General features: G+C 31.1%; 1 protein-coding gene across 5 annotated transcripts in view; it reads left to right on the forward strand.

Annotated features, from left to right (window-relative positions):
- The window catches only part of LOC130903447 (uncharacterized), a 480,490-nt gene that overhangs the window by 327,288 nt on the left and 125,955 nt on the right, over positions 1–27,247 (forward strand). The window contains exon 1 of one of the 5 annotated variants that reach the window (XM_057815550.1): positions 10,007–10,161. The exons of the other annotated variants lie outside the window; for them this stretch is intronic. Within the exon in view, the coding sequence (XP_057671533.1) occupies positions 10,071–10,161 (91 nt within the window). The 5' untranslated portion in view covers positions 10,007–10,070. Of the gene's footprint in view, positions 1–10,006; positions 10,162–27,247 lie in introns of those variants that run through there. 5 annotated transcript variants of the gene reach the window in all.

Here is a 27,247-nt window from a genome sequence, read left to right on the forward strand (position 1 = left end):
GTTTCTGATATATCAATGAACACATGTTTTCGGTATTAATTCGTAACTCCCGTGTTTTATTTCGATATTATTACAGCAGGTACAACACGTGTTATGACACAGCTGAATGTGAATGAACAAGAGAATGTATACAAAAAAAATAATAATGAAGTAAAGCATTGTATTATGGGAATTTACGCTACATTAATGTCATTCTGATAGTATCAAAAGTGTTACATACACTTAGGGCTGTGGTTATAACCAATGGGTGATGGTCACAACCAAAACTTCTCAAAAACGTTTAGTGTTATAATGAGGATATTTTCTAATTGGAAAAAAATTAATTGGAATTAAGTAATTGCTTATAAAAAATTTTAACGTAGTCCGCAGTGTTCGTCCTTATTAACTTAAAAGTCTCTGATAACTCCTTCGAGGGTTTCTACTCAAGTTTTGAGATAGACTAATAAAAGAAAATATTTATAATTGGATATGGCTCTATTGTCTTTCAAAATGTTCTCTATTAAGATCGATACATTTTTGCATGCCATTCAATCGCATGTCGAAGCATTTTTTCCATTCCAATTGAGTTACCTCTGAAACATGTGATTTGAATGCATCCACCGGAATAAAAGTCATTTGGTGCCAAACAAGGACTGTACGGCAGATGATCCATCAATTCGATGTGTTGACGTTTTTGTTGTAGCGTGGTGTAGAATGTTTCGTTTCCTGCGATCTCTGATTTTTTCGGACACTTCTGGCAAACTATGCTGGTGTACCATTCAGGATTCACCGTTCTACGTTGCTCTAATAATGGAACGGTGGCGATATGTCCATGCGATATCCAACACGAACAAATCTTTTTGACAGCCTAATGTTCATGCAATGTTAAATGGATTGGAACTAATGCCCAAGTACCTATTCCTCAATCTGACGGTATGTCAAATGACGATGTGGCACACCATCAATGTGTTTTGGCACAACAGCCGATTTTGAATGACTTTATTCCCGAATATCATTGTATTTAATATGTTACACTTACGGGTTGTCTAAAAAATTTCCGACCTAAACAAGAAGACATCAGCACTTACTAAGTTGTATATTTGTACATATTCCATCCATTTTGATTACTTAGTTTCTGTTTGACAATCGTATAAGAGAGTGGTTATGAAAATTTTACTGAAAATAGAGAAAATTTCCATCAAATATTTTCTTTTGAAAGTCAATACGCCTAAACGAATAAAAAAGAAGTTAACACTGTGTACGGAGCCTCATATTAGGTTGACTAGCAATGAGCATTTGGGATGAAAAAAAAACTACGACAGCCCAAAAGTTTACAAAGAATGAGCCTGCTACGAAAAAGGCTGGAAAAGTGAGGGTATCCGATATATGAAACGGTCATGGGATTGTTTTTACTGACTTACTTTAAAAAAGTGAATCAATAATATGAGAGTATTACGCATAATTGATTGATGAGGTGGAGGGAGAAATTACAAAAAAGCGAACGCATTTGATGGAGGAGAAAGTAAAAAGGGTAGAGCATGGCTAAGTATAGAGAGTTAAAAGGAGACTTTATTCTATGAAAAAATGCCTCGTTTCTTTGTTAGTCACACTTCGTGTTATGCGAGGTGTAGCTATAAATTCTAAGCTTGTAAAAACCTCATAATTTATTCGAAGAAATTTATTGCAGAAAAATGAATTTGAAAGGAATATGTTTTCCTCATCCGAACACTCACCAATGTAATAGAGTTAGGCAATAAAAAGAAAAAGCTTCTAAAAAAAGCATAAAGAATACTCAATATATATTCAAATTCTTATTTTGTTGTTCATATTTTTATTTTATACTTTATTTCAGTTGGAGATTTTTTGCACTTTTTTTGTTGCTTTTTTGGAAAAGAATGTTGTATAAATGAAGTTTTTCAAGTTGAAATAAAATTCTGATTAATTTATCAGAATTGTGGGGGCTTAGAAAATAAATGGACTTATCATGCAAACACTGGAATCGAAAATAAATTAAAATGAAAATACATGGGAAAGTCTAAACATTCATAAATTTAATATCGCCAGTTGCAAGTTACTGTACGTATAAAACAATAAAATTTGTACATTGTTCCTATAAAGCATTGTTAATATTAGGTTACAATTGGTTGTTTGTGTTTAGGCACTCTAAGCTATATTTTCGGCAAAACTATGAATAAAACAATAAAAATATTGGAAGGCGTCAACGCTACAAAACCAAAAGTTACTCTTGTTTGATCTATATAACTCAATTGGTAAATTGTAACTTGTAATCGTAAAATAAAAAATAAGTAAATACCTAATCAAAATGCTCACCATATACTTTGATAATAATTCTTGTCTATTATCGTGGCTTCTATTTTGGAAAATAGAATAGAATACCAAAATAGGTATTCAATTTATAATAGAAACCGAATGTGAAACCAGGATAATGGAGACCATTTTGGTCTGCGAATAAAATGTTATAACTTACTTTTTGTTACTAAACATTTTTAAAGATTAATAAGATTGATGATAATTTTCAATAAAAACTAGTTGTAAAAGTGGCAAAAAAATAAAAATAACGTATTCATTAATAATGTAACATTACTCATCAATTGTAACGCATAGATTAGTTTGGAGGGCTCATGGGTTCAAAATCCCCCTAAAATTTTTATGTTCAAATTTTATGGATTTACGAGGGTGGTTCAAATATGATCGTAGATGTAGATGTTGCAACTGTATGTTTTAAGACCGCGACTTGATTATGTGTTAGCTAGGTCGGTTAGTAATAGTGTGGCATAGCTTTAGTCGCGAATGGACGTTTCAGTCGCGTGCTACGACCAAAGTGAACGTCAAGTGCCGACCGTCATTGCGATTGTCATTCGTTTTTAGATGTGGGAATGCATTAAAAACACGGAGATTCTTAGTCGTTTACGAAATCAATTCGGTAGTAAGTGCCTGTATTTAAATGGTCCAAAACGTCAAATGTGGCCGTGAAACCGTCGAGAATGAGATGCATGATCGTCGACCGCAAACCGGCAATACACCAGACAAAATTCGCCGTGTCGAACAACTCATTTTGAAGTATCTTAGGATGAATGAAAATTTCTGCTCAACTGACATTAGTATTGGTACCTAGTGTAGATAGAGTCTATCGTCCAAGAACACCTTCAATGTCGCAGAATAACGGCTTGATGGTTTCCCACACTTTAAAGCTTTAAGAAAAAATTCATGCAGTTGAAAGTTTGTCGCCGCCTGTGCAAGCAAAGCGAGTTGGAGGAGGACGGTTTTTTAATGTGAATATTCACTACAGATGGGTATACTATTACACTTCCGAAAGCAAGGTGTCATCTAAAGAGTGGAGGAAGAAGGAAGGGGTGCCAGTCAAAGCGAAAACAACTAGATCTGCAGATAATATTTTGTGTACAGTATTCTGTAACCGACGAGGAATGCGCATACAACGCTCCATACATGCTACATACTATTCTAACTTTCTGAAAACACACGTGAAACCTGCTTATTGCTCAAACCGGAGAAGAATTCCATCGCGAAGTGTGGCTCTTGTCCAGGATAACCTGCACTCTCACACCGCGCGTTACAAACAATATCAGAACTGGGGCTACTAGAAAATCCCGCCCATAGTCCAGACTTATCACCCTGTGACTACCACATGTTCGTACCACTGAAAGAAACACGCGGAGGTTACAAATGGACGACGAAGTAGAGTAGTTCATGCGCACTTTACAAAAGTTTTTGTTAATAATTTCAATTACAATAAGCGTTTGTCGGGATCATATCTGAACCGCCCTCGTATATATAAAAGTTATGGTAATGTTCAACGGTGAAAATTGAAAAGATCAAATTTCCTTTTTCGTTTTCCAATGTGCAACTTTTTCTGTCCACATTTGCATTAAATTTTGTTCAGTCCAATTATTTTGACACCAAAATATGAGGTTTCACTTCTGACGTATTTTTTTCTTAAACGCTTTATACAATCACCGAACAAACTGTTCGAAAGGATTATTGAATTTGTTTTTGTCGTATTATATAAAAAATAATGAGACTCGCGGTAACGTAAAGTGACGAATATGTAACCCACTTTCCTACTATACTAGAAAATAGAAAGGTTGTGAAAATCCATTCAAGCTATTATAATAAATATCAATTATAAATATTAGTAGAAAAAATTAACAGTTACACCAGATATATAAGCATACTTGACTTTGCCATTTTCAGAAGAAATATAATAATTATTAATAAACAAAGAAAACAATAAAGAAGTGAGTTGGTATATTTTGTATTGTGGGAAACTAATTTGCTTGCAATCATTTCAATTGCAACTGTGATAACAATTACAGGCAGCATAAAATTATCATGTCTTTTATGTAACTTTTTATTTGTATTATAAATTGTTAACTCTGACTAGATCAAATTTATCTCTTTTGTTGTTTTTCTTGTATTGTAACATTGAAAAAAATAACATCCAGGCACAGAAATATAATTTATTTAATAATTTATTTCCAAATGTAAAGAATATAAACATGAAAATAGTGCATTCGCTCAGAAGCTCTATCGAATTTATGAGAGCTGACATATATCTTCGTAAGAATGTCTTCATCACACAAATATATTTTATGGGATTTAAATCTGTATTGTAAGTAGACTAAACAAACCGTGTGATTACAACCTCATTAAGATTAAGCTTTGTAGGGCCTTGTATTATCATGTCGTCAATAATCACATTTTGGATAAAGGCTAACGTGCGAACTTGAAGAGATTTAGTTTGCAATTTTTCCACTTGTTGACAAATACGTTGATATATAGGTACATAGTAGTTATTGTTTAACAAACGTAATATTTTCCAAAATGAGCGCCAGGTGTAAAGCTCGACAGATTTTTTGTGCGATATTATAATGGAAAATGGGGAATACACCCGTGGGCATGAATACTATTGGAAAATTACCAACAAAGATTGCTCAGTACCTGGGTCTACCTAATGTTAAAGGATGCACAGGACATTGTTTCAGACGCTCGTCAGCGTCTCTCCTGGCAGACTCAGGAGCGGAAATTCTGGAAATAAAGCAACACGGTGGATGGAAATCTAACAGTGTATCGGAAGGCAATGTCATTATAAGATAAGAGAAGAATCTCAGAAGACTTTCTGAGCCAAACTCTTGGTATACATGTAAATATCACAGCTTCAAATAAAATTAACATTAGACAATAAGTTCAAAAGAATATTCACCCAGAAAATGGACGTACTTTAAATAACTGTATCTTTAATAATGTTGTTTTCAACGTTTATAAATCTTAAAATACTATTGAGCTAAAAGTTTTTACAGTAATTAATAAATTATTCTTTGAAACTTAAGTTTTAATATTACTACTTTTCATAACTTATATATGAAGGTTATGAACAATGTAACGTACCTCGGTACGTACCGACTACATTCATTCAATATTGGCTAATATTTTATTTAATGGTTATCAATAAAGGTGTTTTTGTAAACAATCCGTTAAACAACTACTAATGACATTCATTTGCGAGCACTAATCTAAAATGCCAAAAAAACAAGGTAGCTCTGAATTTGATCGGTAAGTAGAACAGAGAAGATTTCAAATTTTGTGTGTTAGTGGGTATACGTCGTTATCGAACTCTCAAACTCTCTCACCGAAACATGTAAGAGAAATATTTTTAGCCTGATATGAGCGATGAGGCTACTCGGATGTTGGTTAATGATTTTTAACTGAAGTTTTTCTGTACTTCTGTCGCACATGTCGCGTCTTTAAAGCAACGGACTAAAAGTTCTAGTTCAAAAAGTTGATCTAGATGCATGAAGTCACCTGCTTACTGCCCACTCACTAATGTTCACTTCTTGTAGACGATTTAGAAGGTATAGATATAGAAATGAGGAAGACGTTATCTATAGCTGTTTCTATAAAAACTCACCGAATACAACCGAATATTGATGCTACCGATATATTCGAAGAAATCCATGCATGACCCTTCTCAATTTATCATTTTCACTTTGAGGATAAAATTAAATGTTTCTTCGTCAGAGAATAAATGGTTACATACATGGGAAGAAGGTTCTTGTATAAAAGATTTTATCGAATTAATAATCCTAATTTTGAATCTCTTCTAATAAATAATGTATTTTTTTAGAAATAAATTAAAATTGAAACAAGTTAGAACATTCACATTCTTCGATTTTTTATAATATTTCACCTCGTTGAGCAGGAGGAATTTGAAGAGCTGTGTCTTCTAATAATATATTGATATTTATCCATATACAACGATTTTATACCAGACATCAATAAGTCTTTTTACATATTGCCATGGCAGCTTGTATTTGGTTAGGTAATTTTGGTAAGTTTTTTTCTGTTTGATAAGAAAAAGGGTATTATAATAGTTATTTATGCAACAAAGTAATACTTTTTTCACGAATAGGACGGTTGCGAGTGCGGCAATTCCTACGAGTGAATCAAAGTTACTTTACTCACGAGTTTCATGCAAAATTTTGTCTACGTCTGTAGACATAAAAAAATTCGACAAAACTTTTATCAATTTTTATTTTGAAATAGTAATATTAAAAGTACAACTGTGAGCATTATTAATTTGAGGTGGAGAAGAAGTTACATTACTATCGGTACTTGAATTTGCAAAATTTAACGAGTTAAAAAAAATAACATCATTGGTAAGATCGTGAACATTTACAATAATGCTTGAAGTCGAACTAGTTGTTCCCGTTAAAATTTTCACTGCGGAATCATTTCGACCCACCGTCTTTAGTTGATTCCACTAATATATACGCCGAAGAGCATCGAAATGTATGCCCAGTGTAGTTTTTTGGATTAGGTAAATTCAAGTATGTTGCGATAAGCGAGGGAATTTTTGAAAAGGTATTGATACCTACAACTTGGGTTTTGCATTTTCCATTTCTATACTGTAAAAATACAAGATCTTTTGATATTTGTGGATCGTTGGTTTTTATATTTTTTATAAATCTTCAATCTATTGTCAGATATTTCACCAATAACAGTAAATCCACGTCGCACATGAGTTTTTGTATCAGGTACTGTGGTAATTAAAACATTTCATTAATATCGTTACACTTCATTTTATATAATTCCTCCTTCTGTAGAGCTCCTGCGATTCAGAATATTAAAGCAACCTGAAAGATGTTACAAATATGTTTTACTCTCATACCTTATGCATAAGATAATGATCGTCTGGAGCTTGCAACAGAAACTTATTAATTTCTTCACGGGAAAATGTTTTATATTTTTGGGTCTTTAGCGAACTGATTTATTTTTCAAATAAATTTTGAGTAAATGAGTTTCTGGTATTTACTGATGTCTACGTCGTTATTTACCAAGTGCTTTTCAGTTTTGAATAAGTCGACCAGTGTTGAAGACTTCCACATTTTGTATTTAGTTTCAAATAAGCTAGTAACACTATTTCTGTGAAGCTGTTTATGCCTTTTTTAGTGCGCCACTCCATAAAAGAATTATATTCCTTCAAATACTGTACCCTGGACTTCTCAGGGAGAAGATTTATAGTCACTGCAGTTGCCGATTCAACATCTTCTGGTGTGCAATTTAAACTTTTTTCACTGTTACTCTCTATCACTAATAAAATAATACTACATTAATTTTAATTAGACACAAAACGGTTTTTTTTGAACAAATATCAAGAAATAAAAGTGTGACAGTTTATCGGAGAAACGAATGGACATGAGAAAAAAAGAAAGCGTTCACAGCTCACTATTTTGATAAAACAATGTTTTAATTGCGTTAAAAAATGCGCGTTACGGACTTTTTTAATGCAAAAGCTTGAAAAAAATGAACCGCTACGGTATTTTTTTTTCACGTTTTTTGACCCATTCAAAAATTACATTATTTATAAATGCAAATGAATTAAAAAACGTGTGTATTATAACCGACGTAGAAAAAGAAAATTTTTTGACATCAAAACGAAACGTTCTTTTTTTTAATTTTATTTCATTATTTAAACCTTATTTTTAATTCTTCGGTGGATAGAGAGACTTAAGCTTAATTTGCTATTTATTTTGGGGATCTCTCAGCAACTCCCGACGTTGAGATAAGGATTTTTTTATTCTCCTTCCAATTTGAATTACTTTTTCGGTGTTTATGATTGAAGTTTAGTCCCAGTAGCTCTGTAAGACATTTGTGATTGATATTTTTGGTCCAAGATATCTTTTTGTTAACTTCGTATACTAGTGTCGATTGAAACTAGTGCATTAATCGCAAGTCTTCATAGTTTAGGCGAACCGTATCATTTCAGCCGAATTGAAAATACCTCGACGTATCGAGGACTACAACATGAAAAAATATGCATCCACTAGGAGCTTTGGCCATAGAAAACGTTCAGGGTGGCTTCGATAAACCACAATCGCTTCAGATAAACGTATTTTATTCATCAGTAAACGTGATTGACGAGTCCCGGGCCCAGATAAAACAGCTTAGATAATGCATCTTGGGATCTACCTTCGAGTTCCTACTATGGTAAAGGGGAGATTGAGAGAAGCCTTTTTGAAAAGGTGGCAATGAAGAAACCTCTTTTACGATGTCAAAATAAAATTTAGATGTTACAGTAGGTTAAAGAACATAAGAATTGGACGAATGAAGAGTAGGAAACAGTTTTATTGAGGGATGAGTCAAAGTTTGAAGTTTTTGGATCTAAGAGAAGAGTGTGCGCATGTTAAAGAAAGAACAGATGCTAGATCGATACATAATCCCAATTGTGAAACACGGTGAAGGCTCGGTGATGGTTTGGGTATGTTTTGAAGAAGAAATGAGGTTATAAAAAATATAAAAGGTAAATGTAGTATATTATGGCCAACCCCTGATCGGCAAAAAAAATGTCTTCTAGTATGACAACAATCTCAGTCATTCCTCGAAGCTATGAAAAGAGTATTTGGAAAAATTGGAAAGAAAGATGAAGAAAAAAAACCTATTGAGTTGTTATGGGAAATGAGAAAGCAGTATCCAATGTCCACTTCACCCTGGAATACCCTGAAAATCGAATAGAACCAACCAGATGACGAATATTTGTCGAAATTGTTATAGAAAATGCCAAAATTTGGGCATCAAAATAATCAAAGCAAAAGGGGATTATATCGATGAAACAAAAATTCAAATTGACTAGTAGTGTATATATGTGACTTGCTTTTCTTAGTAATCGCAGAATATTTTTTTTTAGTTTCTTGCTCAAAACGAATCATTTTGCTTATACCGCGCTACAATGCTTTACAGTAAAACTTTCAGAAACCAAGTGATGAAATATTTCTGATTCATTGTTCATCAAATAAAAATTAAAGACATTGTTGAAAAATTGAAATATTTGTAAATTAATTTATTTTGAACAAACATTGGCGTAAAATTAAAGTTTTTGTGACAACCACGTGAGGTTGAGTTAAATCTGAACATTTTTCTTATCTAGTTATGTTGAGGAGACATTTTCCAAAAAGATTAGGTATTATTGGAATAAATGTTCGATTATTTTAAACCTATGTTCGAGTGAATTTACATACGAGTATGCACGTTTTCTTAACTGAATGGTTATTGGAATATTAATTTTATTGAACTAAAACTCGTTTAACCTTTTTTTTATACAAAACACGATGTGTTAAAAGATATATATTGTTTTGATTAAAACATTTTTTTCATATAACCTTTTCATACGTTTCATAATTTACCTCAGAATTCAAATTATGTACCGTTTCATTTGAACGTCACTTAATATTTTGGAACCGTTGGCGAAAGTGAAAAGTCACAAAGTAGTACAAAAAATATTTTACAAAGTGCTCCACGAGACCCGTGCGACAAACTGTTTAATTTAATTGTGTGAAACCTAGCTGGCACTACAATAAACATTAACGCCCACCCTGCCCCACCCCTGTTTCTATCCACCCCATCGAGCCAATGCCTAAGCATCAACTACATGAGCGAACACTCAGTAGATCTCGCAAGATCCTTCGGTTCAGTTAGTGCCACGCTGTGATGTAGCGATGATCGAGCGTGTACAGCGATCGAGGTGCGAAGTGCAGTGCTGTGTTAGGTGATTTGTGATGAATTGTTCTGTTATAAAAAAGTTTCCTAAAATGGACAGTGAAACATCGAATTTTAAAATTGTACGGACAGAAATACACAATGAAAGTAGTAAGTTTGATTGTTCAAAATTATATTTAAATAAAAATTATTTTCGAAATTTAAAATGAGTAGGGAAATTGGGTTAATGCATCAGAGTAAATTGAATTTTTCAATTATTATGAAAACAAATCTGGTTTTAACTTCAATTTCATAAAAAAATTGTTTTGCGTATAAATATTGTTAACAAAATTTTGATTAAATTTTAATGTGGTATTGGTTGATTTTATATTTATGTTAATCAATTTTTAAAATTGTTTCTTACTTTTGATAGAAATCAAAAATATTTTATTTTGCCTCATGAAGGAAAAATTAAAAAATAATTTTAGAAATATTATATTACAATGTGAATAATTGCCGTTTACTACATCTATTTAAAGTAGATGGAGAAATTTTTCAGAAACATGAGTTCACTATATGCTATTTAAAAGCGATTAAGTAGTCATCGAAAGTTTTATCGAAAATTTGGCAACTATTATAATGGAGAATTTATAAAAATTATAACAAAATAGTGTTCATACTAGAGAGAGAGAGAGTAAAATATAAGATTTATCGTCATAAGATAATTTTACAATTTTATGGACAAAGCGACACAATTTTGTATTATAAAATATTGTAATATTAATATCTTACTTCATACTAAATTGAGTTATGAGTCTATGGTAAATTGTAGAATGTATTTGGTAGTTTTAATTCTGAAGGTATCTGATTGAATAATTTAAAGTAACTAAACATCCAAATAAATAAGCAAATGTCTAGCGACAGCTAATATTTCGAAAGAATTATAAAAGATTTTTGTTTTCAAGGTATCGATTTAATATTTTTTCCAATTCATCACAAGAAAACAATAATCGAAAATCAAAATTCAGAGGAAGCATGGAAAAATACTTAATAAATTTTAACAAATATTCTTAATTTGAACTGAATTTCCAATAACGATAGTTGATTAAAAATTCATATTACTTCCATCTCCAGATTTGGTATAAATTATATTTATTTAATACATAGATGAAATTTTTTCTTATTTCACAATTCAGGTTTAAAAATTGCAATGTTAGTTAAATGAAATCCAAATTTTGACAAAGAAGTTATTTAGTTTTAAATTAGTTACTTCACTATCATGTATTTTTAAGAGGGACAGTTTATAAGCAGATACGCAGATAGCAGATACGAACGCAACTCCAAAAATTTTCGAATGAAAATTGGGGATGATATCTTATACTATCTATCCTATCCTATACTATCTTATACTACTTTTTCAGACATAGCAAATTATTGATTTTTATTTTTAATACTTTTGAGGAAAATAATCAAATTTTCTGATAAAAAGTAACTTACTTTATTCAAATTGAAATGCTTATTATTTTTTAAGCACTGATAAGTTCTAAACATTTCGAAAAACTTCTGCCTGAAGCTCTGTTCTTAAGTTTCAGGCATTGACTATTTGCTTATTTATATTGATCTATAGATCACCTCCATCATGATTTAAGAAAAGGATAAAATCAACTTAGAACTTTGTTCCAATAAGAAAAATTGATTTTTCCTTGGTTTCCACATATCAAATATGTTAAATTTATTAGAATTTACAAAATAGAGCTGTAAATTTTACTTAAATTATTTAGATCTTTTTTATCATTTATAGCTTTTTAGTTCTTATGAATGTGAATTTCTAAAAATTCTCTTTTTCATGTATTAGATTCCGTTTCAAGAATTTTTGAATCTTTATAATTGAATTTACGTTTTATGTTTTATTGATATTTCATTGTTAATGCAGTTCTATTTTTTTTATCGTATTGATGACCTCTTAGTCTATTTTCTAAATACTGAGATGTTTGCGCTATGTAGACAGCGTTACATATTTATAGTTGCAACGCTCATTTTCTTTGGATACTGTGATGTGCCCTAAACATTTTCATTTCCATTGCTTGAGTAGAAAAAATTTTGTTTGTAGTCCAGTGAGAAAAAAATAATAATCAGTGAAAAAATATATGAAATATTCTGATTTTTAATTATAAAATTCATTTTAAATACGAAAGAATTTGCAGTGAATTTGTCTAAATCTTGTATTTGTAATACTTTATAAAAAATCCCAACAGATTTTCTAAACTGAGCAACAAATTCCATGATAGATATAAGTAGGAATAAATTCAGTTTGAGAAAAGTTGCAATCGGAATAAATAGACATTCGAGGGCGTGATATCGGACGGGTATGATGGGTGAGGCAGTACCTCCCACCTCAATTTACTAATTATTTTTATGGAAAATTCTTATTGCTTAATCTTTTGTTCAAAATTTAATATCTTGTTATGTTAATAAAATATAATAATTTAATAACTATACTTATATTAGTTGAAAACTAAGTTGAGACACTGCCAAAACCCATTTAATTTTTTACAGATTATTACGTAAACGTAAATGTACTTTTAATCAATAAGATTATCGAGACACTACCGGCTTAGGGTATTATTAAAATACTCCGACGTTACTTAACAAGGTATATTTATTGCATAATTGGCCGTTCTATAAGTCTCACTCGGCTTTTTCATGTTCTAATAAAGTACCAAATAAATTTAGCATGAACTCTTGATTGACGAATAAATATTCACCATTACTTCGGCCTAGATGCTTAAAACACAATTTGTCATTTTTATTATGTACTTAATACAATTTTTATTTATGAAATACGATGCACGATTTTCCAAAGAGAATCTAACAGTTTCTTTAAAATATGAAAAAACGCACATAAAATTTTATAAGAACGGGGACGAATTTCTGTAAAAAATTCAATATGATATTTTTCTCTTTCTTTTAATTTGTGGTATAACTGGAGCTATTTAGGATTTAACTTAGTTTTTATTAAATATTTGCAAAACCACAATGTACTCTAAAGCCTGAAGAAATGCGGTCATGCCTGAAAAATATATATTGATGAAATTTTCGAATCCTATCGATAGGTTTGTTGCCCAATGGTGATCGTATATCTTTCACGTTGTTCAGTTTTAAAGCCGGCGATTTGTAATGTTTTCATTATACAAAGTACATCCACAAAGTGAGCTCCGATCGCAGTTTCGAGCATGCGCGGCAGTTATTCTGACTTAGCAGAAGGAATGTACCTACGCCATTTTCAGATAGCTGCTACCGACATGTTCTTTGTAGCGTGTCTTTATGCTTAATGAAAAATTCCGTCGTTTGTGAAATCAAATCTGTGATTCGTTTTCTAAATTTATTTATAATTTGCAAGGTTTACGGACAAAATCCTATGAGGAATTCAATGGTTAAAAATGGGTCATACAAGACGCCCGTCTGTTGTTAGTTATGAACTGGTTTATGTAATTGAAGACAAGCTCAAGCAACACCTTAAGTTTACAATTAATGCTATGGAACTGCCGCGAAATTCTTACTGAACAATGAAATGATAATTTGCTTTCTTGTATAATCACGAGGGATGAAAGTTGGATATCTCACGACACTCCAAAAACTATACCCGGTTCAATTGAATGCAGACACACTTCGTCTCCAACAAAAGTTGCCTAAGCATATCTAAATACCTCGAACTTTCATATTCACCGCTTTTTTGGACAAAAATTCTGCCGATTGATTTCTTACCACGAAACCAAACAATCGATGTGCATGTTTACTGCGCGACCATTAAAAAATTGCTCTGCGCAATACAGAACAAGCGCCGAGGATTACTATCAGAAGGTGTTGTTTTTTTCCTCGATAATACCTAACCTCAAACTGCTAACGTGAAAAAAAACTTTTGCGGGAATTTGACTGGGACCTATTTGATCATTCTCCGTACAATCGTAACCTCGTTTCTAGAGACTCTCACCTCTTCTTACATCTAAAATCGTTCGTTGGTTGTCAACACTTTAACGATGATGACGAGCTAAAAGAACATGTTATTACTGGCGGCAATCCTCTATGAGGAAGGCATACAAAAACTTCTGCTACGCTATAACAAATGTTTACAATATTTCGGAAGCTGTATATAAAATTGATTCAACAGTTTTAGATTTTTGTCCAATAAATATTTTTTCTGTATTCGTATACATTTTTATATAACCAAACGAAACTCACTTTGTAGACGTACCTTATATTTCTAATAATTAATAATAATTATAATTATAATTTCTATAATTACCTTGAGGTTGCCAGTTTTGCGGTATTGAAGGCAATTGGTACATATTTCCAGAATCTATATTTTTATGGTTGTTATTTACAGTGAAAAGTTCTATGTTCGGTGTAAATTTCAATACTATTTCTTTTGCGCGTATTATTCCTGGTTTGTTGAGCAGATTTCCGAATGAATTTTGTTCATCATCATCATAAAATACTAGTTGGACATTAAATGTTTCCTTTTATAGACTAATGGTTCAACTCCAGCTTCACAGTATAGTGATTAATAAAAGCTTGTTCGAATAGATCTTACTGCCAATCTCAAATCAGTTATTTGTATGTATGTGTTCCTTTCAAAATAGCTTAATGTTTATATCGTTTAATTTCATTAACGTTTCCATATAAAACAAGTTAAAATGATTTTGAATAGTCATTCGCATATTTGAAGAAATGAACAAGTGTAGTTGATTTCGAATGAAACATTTCGAACAACTTTAAGCTATAACGAGATTATTATTTGATGAAAACACGCTGCACCTGATCAATTAAAAATTGGCTTCTGGCTCACGTATTATATAAACTTTAAGTAATTGAAATAAACATAAAACTAAATGAATTTATTATTTCAAAACATTATTTTCAATGTTATTTTTATATATCTGCATGAGTGCGTTAAGTAATGGTTTTGCTCAAAATATGAATTATTTAAAATTGATGAGAAAATATAAAAGTATCAATTTAAAATCAATTAAAGTGGATGAAACTGAAGTCATATTACATTAAGATGAATTTGTTAAGTTTTCTCATTAATAACAAACAAAATAAATAAACATGAATGTCAGTTATAAAGTAGACATTTTTTGAGATATTTGTCGATACATTCTTATCATTTGCGACACCATTTTGTTGTAACAATAAATTTTTCGTGAATTTACTTTTTAAAGTTAAATTTGGTACGTTTATCATTTTCAAAGGTATTAACACTGACACACATTCTTACCAATTACTACTCTCAATCATAATATTCAGAATAATAAAAAGGGCAGAGTCTGATGATTCAATTGAATATAAGTTTTTGGAGGATGGAACCAACGTATTATTAGCGAAATCAACAGAAGATTAACAACATAACCTGATGAAAATATTAAATAAAAAAATGAATATAAAACTGAAAACAAATAAAACAAACAGTAAGAGAGTATAAGTTCAATATCTAGTAGCAATAATAGAAAGTATTGGTAGATTGGATTGGAACCGAAAAAATAGAAGAAAAACTAGGAAAAGTTGGTAAATTATTTCATGCAATGGAAGAATTATATTTTGACTAAAGAAGTAGGAAAAAATATGAAAATAAAAATTGTGATAAAAGTATACAAGGATACTATGCTGTACAGCTGTGAGACATCAAATGATTCTTACGAGTGCAATGAAAATGAGATTCATCAGGAGAATATAAAATAAAAAAAGATAGAATAAAAAATGAAGCGTAAAGAGGAAAACTAAAGTAAAACCAGTTAGGAATAAAATATATTAAACACAATAGAGATGATATGAACACATATACCGAATGCCCGTAAACAGAACACCAAAAACAAAGGTCGAATCTAGAATAGCAGGTAAAAATGAGGATCTGAAAAAACAAATGAATAATCAAACAAAAGGTAGAATGTTATAGAAATAGAAGTACATGCCAAATCCTTCAAACAAACGGCCTCTCGGTTATCTAAATTAGAATTAAATAAAAAAATCAAAGCTGATTTCATTCGATTTATTATTATTGAGTAATTATTTTGTTTTAATAACAAATAAAAGCTCCAGATTCATATTTTTCGTATCATTGACTTAATATTAGCTGCAGATACAATTATTCCAGATAACTGAAATGAACTTTTTTACGAATAGTCAAACAAATGTACGAAGAAGCAACAAGTTGATCGAATTGAAGGAAATGATAGATTTGTTGCTGCAATTTAATATAAATATTAAAGGCAAAATACTGATGGATGAGTCGAGAAATTGAAATATAGAGCTAGATGAATTTGGTCGTAACTTGACCAAACAATCACGAATGGAAATTATAGTGTTTTATTCTAAAGAGAATATATAGAACCTATATTTTGTTGTTGTTTCGAGCTAAATGTACCAGGTTATCCATTATAAATTACTCAACCATTACTTCTATCGATTGTGGATTAAAGTTTAAAATAAAAGTTATATTGCTATGACTCAATTAAGTTAATATGCTATTAATCATTCACTAGTATTTGACGATTGACATTTATTGATGAAATAATTGAAATAATCCATCCAAATCGTCCAAGATTATCAAACAAATTCACGTAAAGCAAATCACCAAAGAAGTATCTTCTTTAATCCCTTGACATATCCATTAAACACAAAAGTAATGACATTTAAATGAAATTAATATATTATTAATCATGTTAGAAATAAAAGAGAACCTGAATGTATTACTTTATTGATAATTGTTAATTTTGGAAGTACGAAGCAATCGTTACGAAAAGCTGTCGATTTGTTCAAAAATTCATATATTGACAGAATTTCTCATATTTTCAAGTCTTTGGTGTCTCAAAATGTGAGGGAATAACCTGCAGCATAAAAAATATTCCCGTTTTGGACGAAAAAAAAACAGCTATAAATGAAATAATCAACGTGCACAGGAAGAACCTAAAAATTCAATATCAAAACTTAGAAGTGTAATTACACCAAGCGTTAAATGAAGATGATCCTGTCAAAACAGTATAGTGTTGCTATGTAATTATGAATTAAATTGATCGATTAATACATTCATGAATCACATTTTGTGGGCCGAAGAATTTATATTAAGTGGCCAGCAAGATCACCGGATTTATCTCTACTCTATTTTTTTTCAGGGCTACTCCTATAGTTTATAAGGATTTACGTCAGACTCTATAAAAACTAAAAGATTAAATTAGAGCCAAGGTATACAATATAACGTCTGAAATGATTTTCTACTATTATTTGTAAGAGATTAATCGAAGGTTTTCATTTTGAACATCTATTGTATGTAACTGTTGATTTCTAATTAATGATTCAGTGTGATTTTTCAAAATATTACTTGATGACGTGCTATCTAGAAAAATGGGATCTAAACAGAAATTCTGCAAATACCACTAGATACTATGGAAAATATACAGAGAATTTTATTTGAAATAATTTTCTTAAAAGTCGTAATTAAGCCATAAATTCGTTGTCCCGTTCATTTTGCACGACCGTATATATTCCCGAAAATTAGAAGTTAGCAAGGCATTGTTAATGCATACTTGAATAAATTTGACTTAAACAATATAAGGAAGCATTATTTGCTTACAGATTGCATGGCAATTGAAATAGACACCAAAACATTTTTCTTAAACAAATCTTAAGTCAAATGGTTATTTTATTCAATAACTTAATGACTAAAATGGGTAGTGGACGAAAAACATTTTTTTTATTTGCGAAGTGATTTTTGAATGATTAAAATAGAAAAAATTATTGTAGATTACAAAATAACTTAGTAACTTTAAAAATAGAACGCCACTTATGACGGCAAAATCTTTGTTTTTTTTGTATTTTAACCAATCATTTGGTCCTTAAAGAATTAATAGAATTACTACACAATTATCCTACCACTATAAAATTCAAGAAAAAAATATGTTTCAAGTTTGTAAACGCCAATTTGTTTAGTATTTGTTTTAGTGAAAACTTTCAGTGAATTTGTAAACATGAAAAAAATTGGTCATCGTTATGTGATACGATACTTTTATTTGAAAGGCATTAGCCCCACCAATATAAAATCTAAACTAGATTCTACTCTGGGTGAAACTGCTCCTTCGTTATCAACAGTAAAATATTGGGTAGCCGAGTACGACCTGCGAAGACCAGCATCGCAGTGGTCGACCAAATCTTGAATTAGGAAAAACTATCAATGGCAAGTATTATGCGAACTTATTAAAACGTTTGAGCGAAGAAATCAAGCAAAAACGGTCGCATTTTGCTTAGAAGAAAGTTTTGTTTAGTCAAGACGATGCACCAGCTCACACATCCGTTATTGCAATGGCCAAATTGAATTAATTAAAATCTGAATTGCTACCTCATGTACTATTATTTTCTAGAAAAAATGGCTCGGTGGTGAAAGGTTAATGGCTATTTTGAGGAGCTTGACCATTCTTGAAGAGGCTGCTGAACTTATTAGTGTATGGAGCTAAAAGGAGATTACGTTGAAAAATAAATATATATTTTTTTTCTTAAAATTTTTATGTTTTCTGTGGGGCCAGGGACTTCTGGGATCATCCTCGTACATCTCGTTCAACGTCAATGTTAATATAATAAAATAACCTAACGTAATTTTTCAACATTATCTTATCAACTATTCTGACACATCTTTGAATTGGTGTGAATGTTTAATTAACGGGTTTGGAAAAAGATAATGAATAGTCTTAACATACTTACAATGTCATTACCGATAATTCGTACATTCTCCAAATTGTTTCATACAGGTTCTAACCTTATTGACGTCTATGTAATGTAAATATTACTAATCAACTTTTACGTGGGCGTTTTAAGGAAAAAGTTGTATTGTAAATAACCTATTCTATTTTTTTTTTCTGTTCACACCAGAAAGTTTCTAATTTTTTCAAAATATTCAGAAAATAATGGTTTCGAAGGTTCGCTAAATACGCGCTTATGTCTGTTATCACTTCTTCATTTCAATACGGCTGTGAGGGCAGTTTTTCTGCAGTACGGCATCAAAACGTGTTAGAATATCAGTAAATTATTGGCCAGTAATCGTTTCCTCTTTTTCTGAGTAATCAATAAAAATCTCACAACACCGTGGCGATAAAGTTATTGCCGGCATCCACCATGCACATTTTCGATTTCATGCAAATTGCTGCATATCCGTTCAGTTGAAATATTTATTTCAGTAGCTACCTCACGTACTTTTATTGGACCATCTCTAAGAGGAAGACCACAAAGTAAATGAATGTCATTTTCAAAAGCAAAGAATCACTTCCAAATCATTTCATGCGACTGACCATTTTCAAGATAAATCTTTACGTAACTTTTCCTCTGCTTCTCTTTGTTTTCTATGTTTATACAAAAACGAAAACAGTTTTCTTCATACTAATTATTATTATTATTGAATACTAAATACATTAAGCATCATTACTTTATTCTGTAATTAGAGGTGGAAATTAATTAATTAATTAGCAATTTTTTGATAACCGGAAACCATAAAAGGTTTTTACGGTGAAAATATAATCATGAAGCCGAAATTTATTGTATTCTCATTCATTTTCTTTTGAAAACCTACATATTTTTTATGATTGATTCTTTTTTACCAATATATTAATGGATCTTTTTTATATTTATCATTAAAAAATCATGCATATATTCTTATTTTCGGATTTGATAAGAGGTAGGTACATTATATTATAGAAGCCATCCAGATCTAAAATTTATTTCTCAATCTATCAGCAGCATAGAGATTTAGGGCACGTTAGGAATGCACCGAGGTAAGACGATCTAAACTGTACAGTTTAGAATTATCTTCAGTATCAAACAATTTTCAACAAAATCGATACCTATCTACTACAAATATGCCTCATTCATGAATTAACTGAAGATGACTGTCATCACATAATTGAATCTTGGAGTATGTTATGAATAGAAACAAGAAAATTTAATAACAATTTTGCCGATTTCGTTTTAGTTCCGGTAGGTACAACGTTTTATTTGAAAGGTATCATAACCGGCGGAACATCCGATTTTGGTTTGATAAAAACTATTTGAATATAAGAATACCACACTAAGAAAGTACGGATTGAGTATTTTTGCCATTTTCTCTTTGGATGCCTACTTCCAAATTATTTAATTTTGTGGTAAGCATTTTTGATCAGATCATTATAAGTCATTCGTTGGAGATAGAAGGTTCTCAAACTATTTCAGATGAATAATTCTCATTGTCCAGGTTGGTTCTACCAATCATATTTGCACCAAATTCAGATGTTCTTAATGGAACCATTTCTCTTCGACAGAACCAATGAGTGTCCGGTAAAACGAATTGTGCAAGAACTTGTTCAATCAGTTCCCCTTATTTACCATGAAAATTTATTAAGTACAACCTCTGAAACCTGGCGTTTTATTAGTAAACCTAGCGATACAGATTCTTCTAAAGTAATTCTGGGTACTTATAATGAATTTTTGTTGATTTGGAATAATTTTTGAAATATTATTATGTTTGGCTATAACGGCAAAAGCCAGACCATTTATTCAAATGATTAGGGAATCACTGAATGTAACATCAATATTTCAGTACAGTAGGAAACCTTTTCTTCAGACTGTTATCACGGTTGAAAGGCAAGTAGCTACTTTATTCAACTCGAACAATGAATCAATTTCTGATACTCTTTTGGAATTATCTCAACAAGGAAAATCCGCAGGATGAAAACTATCATTCTAAATATTATTCCTGTCCTTATCACGAATTATTCTTCTAAAAAATTTTCACAGTAATACGAGTATTGAACTTTCAATTTTTTTGTTGCTAATGCGTACAGACATACGACATGACATTATCTATTTTTTATACTTTCTTTAAATTTCAATTTATTCAACCTTTTTAAAGGTATAATAATGAAATCGTCAAAAGAATCAAATATATATAAAATTGCTCAATCCTTCAGCCTAAAAACTGTCTCACTAATCCGTGTCTGAAAATTTGAAGAATTGAATATTTATATATAGACCTACCTCTTCTGAACTTATCTTTTTATTGTATATTTAAGTTCAGGAGAAACTTTGAAAATATAAAAAAAAACACGTTTCAAACATTTATATTCTCTGCGCCACGCAATTTCGAGATAGATATCGAAGACCATCTATTTTGGAAACACTTCCTCTTTCATCCTTCTTTTTTTTAAATACAGAGTCGGTTGCTTTTTTGAAAGAGTTTGAAATTAAAGGTGGAATATATTAGTTTTACTCAATTTTTCTACAAAAGTGTTTTAGTTCATCAAAGATATTATCCACATTCTTTCAACTTTATCTAAAATGTATGCTATTATATAAAAAAATAAAGTTGTTAGATATATTTACCAAAATTGTTAAAAGCACAATACAGTTGCTCTACTTTATTAAATAATCTGTTGTTCGTAATGATTTTAAAGAGATAACTTTAAAAATAATTAGAAAAATACATATTATCAATATCTACATAAGCAATGAAACGTTTATGATTTCGTGAAAATCCTTAAAAGAACTTTCTATATATTAATATATTTTTGGAAACTCGATATGTATTCACAAGCCCAGTACCACAAAAACAATAGTCTGTTTAAATAAATATTGTTGTACTGGCACAAGTGAAATCAGTTAGTCACTTATTTGGTGTGTTAGAATAATCTCAACTAGATGTATGTACATCTATCTATGCGTATTGGAAAAAACATTTCTGATAGTACGGTGCTCGTTTTACAGTTCATAAAATTAGCCAATAGAAATTACTAATTGATGTTAGTTTTGGCCTATATATAAGTGATTATTCACTATTTTTGGGATTTTATGAAAAACAAAACTGAATTCATTCGAAAGAACACTTTAGGTAAACTTAAAGACTGGATTTTCAAGATGACATGAAAATTATAATAAGGGATTCGTGAAAACGATTTGTTATATTTCCGGGAAACTTAAGAAGAAAATGTATTTTCAAGATTTCAATCGAAAAATAGACCCATTGTAAGATATAGTTTTTGATGATGCTATAATGCTCGTACAGACAAAAGGATGCGCCTAAAAAAAGATAATCCAATATTTGAAATGATAGACAAGGTTGTGGAAAACTAGAAAACAACTTATAAGAAGTTATTTAAATTACTATCATCTGAGTCCCTCAAACTATACCTAAAGCTAAGCAATACACATAATTAAAAAATGCGAGCCAGAACGTTGCACTACAAATATAGCTCAAGCTTATTGGCATATAACAATTTTCCACAAATTACGTACATTGAATATACGTTTAATATTAATATAAAATTGATTCATTGCTATCGGCCCTTTCATTATATAATCGCAACGAATAGCATTCGAGCAATCGAAAATAATAGAAATTTATTTTTAACTCGGAAACTAATCGATTATTGTTAAAGCTACTGAAATATTATTACTAATCAAATCGTGCAATATGATTTAACGCATTGTTTAGAGTTTTTACAAAGACAACATAGTACCAAACTTCAGAAATGATACTTGCCAAACTGAGGATGTTCCTAATTATTATTCAGAATATTTGGAATTTCTTCGTACGGTTTTGTTTAGTTAGATAACCGAATAATAATAGATTCTAGATAGATAGAATCGTTGAGCTTAGAGTATTTGCTTGAAATAAAAGGGTACTGTGATTTAAAACAAAATTGTAATATATTTAGAAGAAACTGTGATACGCATAATATCGTTAGATATGGTTGAGTTGACGACACAAACTGTTCTTTAAATACAACTTGTTCTAAAACAAAACGTGCTATGATTCTTCATGCGTTAAGTAGTCAATTATTCCGAAAACATGTCAATCGATTTTTTTAAAAACGATTTTTAACTAATATTTCGATGAAATTGGTAATTGTTATGGAAAAGACATCCTACCATTTCCGAATATTGAATAAAACAACCAATATCAGTACGAAATGAAACAATTTCATGAAAATTATAATATTAATATCCATGAAAAAATTACCGTTGACAAAAATTAATTAGAATGATAAATAGTCGGGACTACTAAAATAAATACGTCATAATATTGTTTGCAGTCGGTATTGAAATGGTTTGAGGTATGTAAAAAGTCTTTTACGTAAACATAATCAGTCGTCAACTTTAAGCGCAGCTGTTGTTGACAATATTCGTCAAAAATTCCGTGACAATTGTAGTAATGTATGACAAAATTGCGTGTTTCTTGTTAAGCAAACAGACTTCAGAAGATTCTACAGTTGTGCTTGGAACAAAATTATAGATAAAATTGAAAAAAAAACTCCATATTCTAACAAAATACCCTGGTTCTTGCTTGGCAGACATTTTTTTCATAGAGACTGACCATAAAGATCAATTACAAAAAGTTAAAATACAAATATAGAGAGTTTTGTATGTACGCTAATGTTAATGTCCTATATTAATATGAAGGAAGAACAAAAACAGTTTCAATAGTTCCGAATTTATAAAAAATATATATACGCACGAGTTTGTTTTCAATGGGATCAAAAATTTGAACTTTTGTAAGTTGTGGTAGTTGTAGACGTGCCTTGGTAGCTGATTCCACGGGCTTAAAATTCTTCACAAGATGTAGTTTCGATAAATTGATGTTCTAGGCGTCTAGCCAATGTTCATGAGCAACGTCGGCCTGTCAAATAGATCTTGCAAATACTGCTCTAGGTGGGAATATGTTAGATGCTTGTTGTATACTTGGGACTCTAACTATTTCGGCCACATAACTAAGCCAAAATATTTGCTTCCAGCCTCAAAATAGAATGTCCAACCACCAGCCTTCTTTGTAATAATAGGAACCTACTCCATCAAACTCAATTAGATTATTTCTGCTCCAATCCGGTATGCTTTCAAGATGGGTATTGTGATAGTAATCTATTGTTGTCTACAAGGTTGAGGGTTTTTTGGGGCGATTGAGTTAAACAATGTCACCACTGTACTGCCGATGGCGAAGCTATAGGTCGGCTTGCTATTTTGTCAAGTATATCGTTGCTGTACACGAGAAAGAGAGTAGATGGAAAGATGCATCTCTAGGCAACACCAGTGTTAACCTCAGAATCTCCTGTAGTGTGTCCATCGTTGACGACCTGATTGAACCAATCTTTGAGAAAGATACCAAGTCCGTTGATAAGTGGGGGCTTTCGTTTATTTGATAGGTTGGCATGCCTGATAAAATCATTAAATGTATCCAGAGCGATTACCCGGGATTGTCGATATTTCTCTATAGTTTCAGTCATATGTTGGTGACATGGGCCATACTATTAATTTTATTTATATATATTATGCTGGTATATGCATGTATTCACATGAATTTATTTTAAATTAAATCTTGTTGCAATGTATTTGTATTATTCCAACATATATTAAATTTAACTTGCAAATTTATTGTCATACCAACTGACTGATTGCAGATGTACAGCTACTGATTACAGTTGTGCTCTCGACCAGTTCATCAATCTGTATGTTTTTGTAATTTGCGCTAAAAAAATTTTTCTATTGCGAACCGTCAATGAAATAATTTTAAAAATAAGTTCACCTGTTTTAAAGTAGCTTTCGATTTATACTATTTTTTTTAAATACCATCCAACTTTCAAAAACCAAATCCGAAAATATCCTTGTATATGTAGGATCGAAACATACTATAGAAGGGTTTCCGTATCTTAACTTCCACTGCGTAAGATTTTCTATATTTGGGTCAATGAACCCCTTAGTTCAATCCCTATGAAGCGACTGAAACTTTTTGTCATGTTTGCTGAAGGATAAGAATTGAAGTTGGAAGACCATTTTGGGTATTTTTGAAAGATAAAGGATACAATCAATAAACAGAATGGATTCTGCCTCCAATGAAAATTTGTTATTGGTGCTTATAGAGCACTTTATATGAAAATGGCTGTTACGAGATACATAATAAGCGTCTTTAGGTTTGTAAATAGAATAATCATCCCAAAAATTATATTATTTTTGATAATATTACATGTGATACAAAAGGAAAAGTAGGCCATTTGGGTGGTAACTGTTGATGATGGTTTCGTTTTAATATCATCTTCAGATACAGTGAGATATATACAGAAAATCCTCGCTAGATATTTGATAAACAACAATACTTTCTGATTGGCTACGAAATTCAATAAAGTGTATACAATGTTGGAAAACATTTCAATGAATTCACTCTTAATCTTTCAATGTAAATTTCAACAGAAGAACGTTGTGAAAAACTGGACTTCTCCCCATAAAAATGTTTTTTACCTGCATTGAAAGGTTTTTGTATGAATAGGGGTAAAAACACAAGGATTCACCAATGTAACTAGTTTCAATAATAGTTTATTTACTTTCTCAATTATAAGTCCTTACTAAACTTTTTGTGAAAATTGGAGTTGTTGTGAAAGGATAGTAACATTTCCAACTGTAATTTTCATAATATTGCTTCATACGAAACAAGAAAGAGTTTCGATATCATTGAATTGAGGCAAAACTCGTTTGAGTGTCTTAACCAGTTAGTTCTCCTTTCTCGACATAGTTAGTACCATAAAAATATTCAAAACAAGTATTGTAAAACAGGAACACAATCGAGACGAGATGCCATCATATGAAGTCCTAAATTGTAGATTGAGTCGTGGCTTTTACCTAAAAAGATATTTGTGCGTGACTTTGCATCTCATTGTTCTATCTCCAAAATAGTTTTTCCAAAACAAGTATGGATGTTTTTTTGTTCTCCTTCGAAGGTTATTAGCACTACTCATTCGAGGTTATTATCATGAATCTTTTAGATTGTCTTAGGCCTAGAATGTTTCTCCAGAAAAATTCCATCTGATCCTTAAGCGTTCCATTCCGTTCGTTGTTGAAGTCATGAAGCCAAAGTAGGGCTTAGTGCCTTTATGTTGGATTCCTAGAGCGTTGAATGTAATAATTTCTAAGCATCTCTGTAAATTTAACCTAACCGCTTTGAGAAACGAAAGAAAATAATTTCTGTAGATACATTGTACGCCACTGGTACTTGTAAAATATCGAATCGGCGCCAGGCGTCGATATCGCGAGTGCCAAAGCGTCTTTTTATTCTCTTCACAACGATTTGTCTTCATATCAATCAAATCGAAAAGTTTTCGCAGTCTCGGGCGAGTCTGCATAAATTGAATCGTTTAAAGTTAGTGTTAATTGCTTTTGTTTATGTTCTATATAGAATCTATGCATGTTCTTTGATTGAAGTTCATTTTATCTTTACCGCAGTATATTTTCACAGATTTCAAACAAGGCGTGTATTCTCTCCCCTTTAATCAGGTTTATAAAGAAAAACGATCAGTTAATAATTTAAAGAATATAACCAGTTAAAATAAAATTAGAAAGTTCCTGTTTTAAATTATATTAGATTTTATTAATCAAATCGATACCAAAAGGTTGAAAATACTACAAATTTCGTAGAGTATCATTTAGTAAATAATTTGTTGGAAACTATCGTGAACTCGATGCTTTATTTGATGGCATTACAAACTGCAATGGGCCTTGGAACTCCCAAAATTGCCTTCAGTTTGTTTTAATGTTAAGAACATCTCTTATAATTAGGTCTCTTATCATATTATCCATTCATATAGATTTCGGTCGTCGTCTTGTTCTTATGTTGTCCAATGTCCATCTTTTGCACGTGTCCAAATCTTCCCAACCTTCATCTAATTTAATAGGTCTATAGATCCTTCATCACTCTCCTTTCTAATATAATTTTTTACTTGTTCATATCAAACTTTTACTGTATTATGTCATTCTTAAACCCTTTTCTACTTCTTGTCCGTATATGGCCAAGCAATTTTATTTATTGCTTCTTTACTCTTTCCGCTACAAACTTTTTAGATACTCAAATACTAAAAACTTATTCGAATTTCCTCTTCATATGCCAATACGTCACTGTCACTGTTAAATCGCATGTGAGCATTTTAATTCCACGCAAACCTTTTTTTGGACGTCGTTGTTTGTTTATGGGTATTGTAATATACCAGTCGGCAGTCACCGTTTTTTGATTTTCCAGTGCAATCCACCAAACCACTTTTCGAGAGGAACTCAGCTGTAATTTTACACCAATATATCGTGAGCTTTAAATTTTTATAGGTGGTAATTCTCCTCCAAAGCACCAAACTGCATTTTGGTTTTAAAATCATATTTATGTCAACACGATGTTGAAATAGTTTTGCAACGTCCATTGTAAGATTTTGCTACCTAA

Source organism: Diorhabda carinulata, chromosome 2 (assembly GCF_026250575.1).
Source record: "Diorhabda carinulata isolate Delta chromosome 2, icDioCari1.1, whole genome shotgun sequence".
Classification (NCBI taxonomy): Eukaryota; Metazoa; Arthropoda; class Insecta; order Coleoptera; family Chrysomelidae; genus Diorhabda; species Diorhabda carinulata.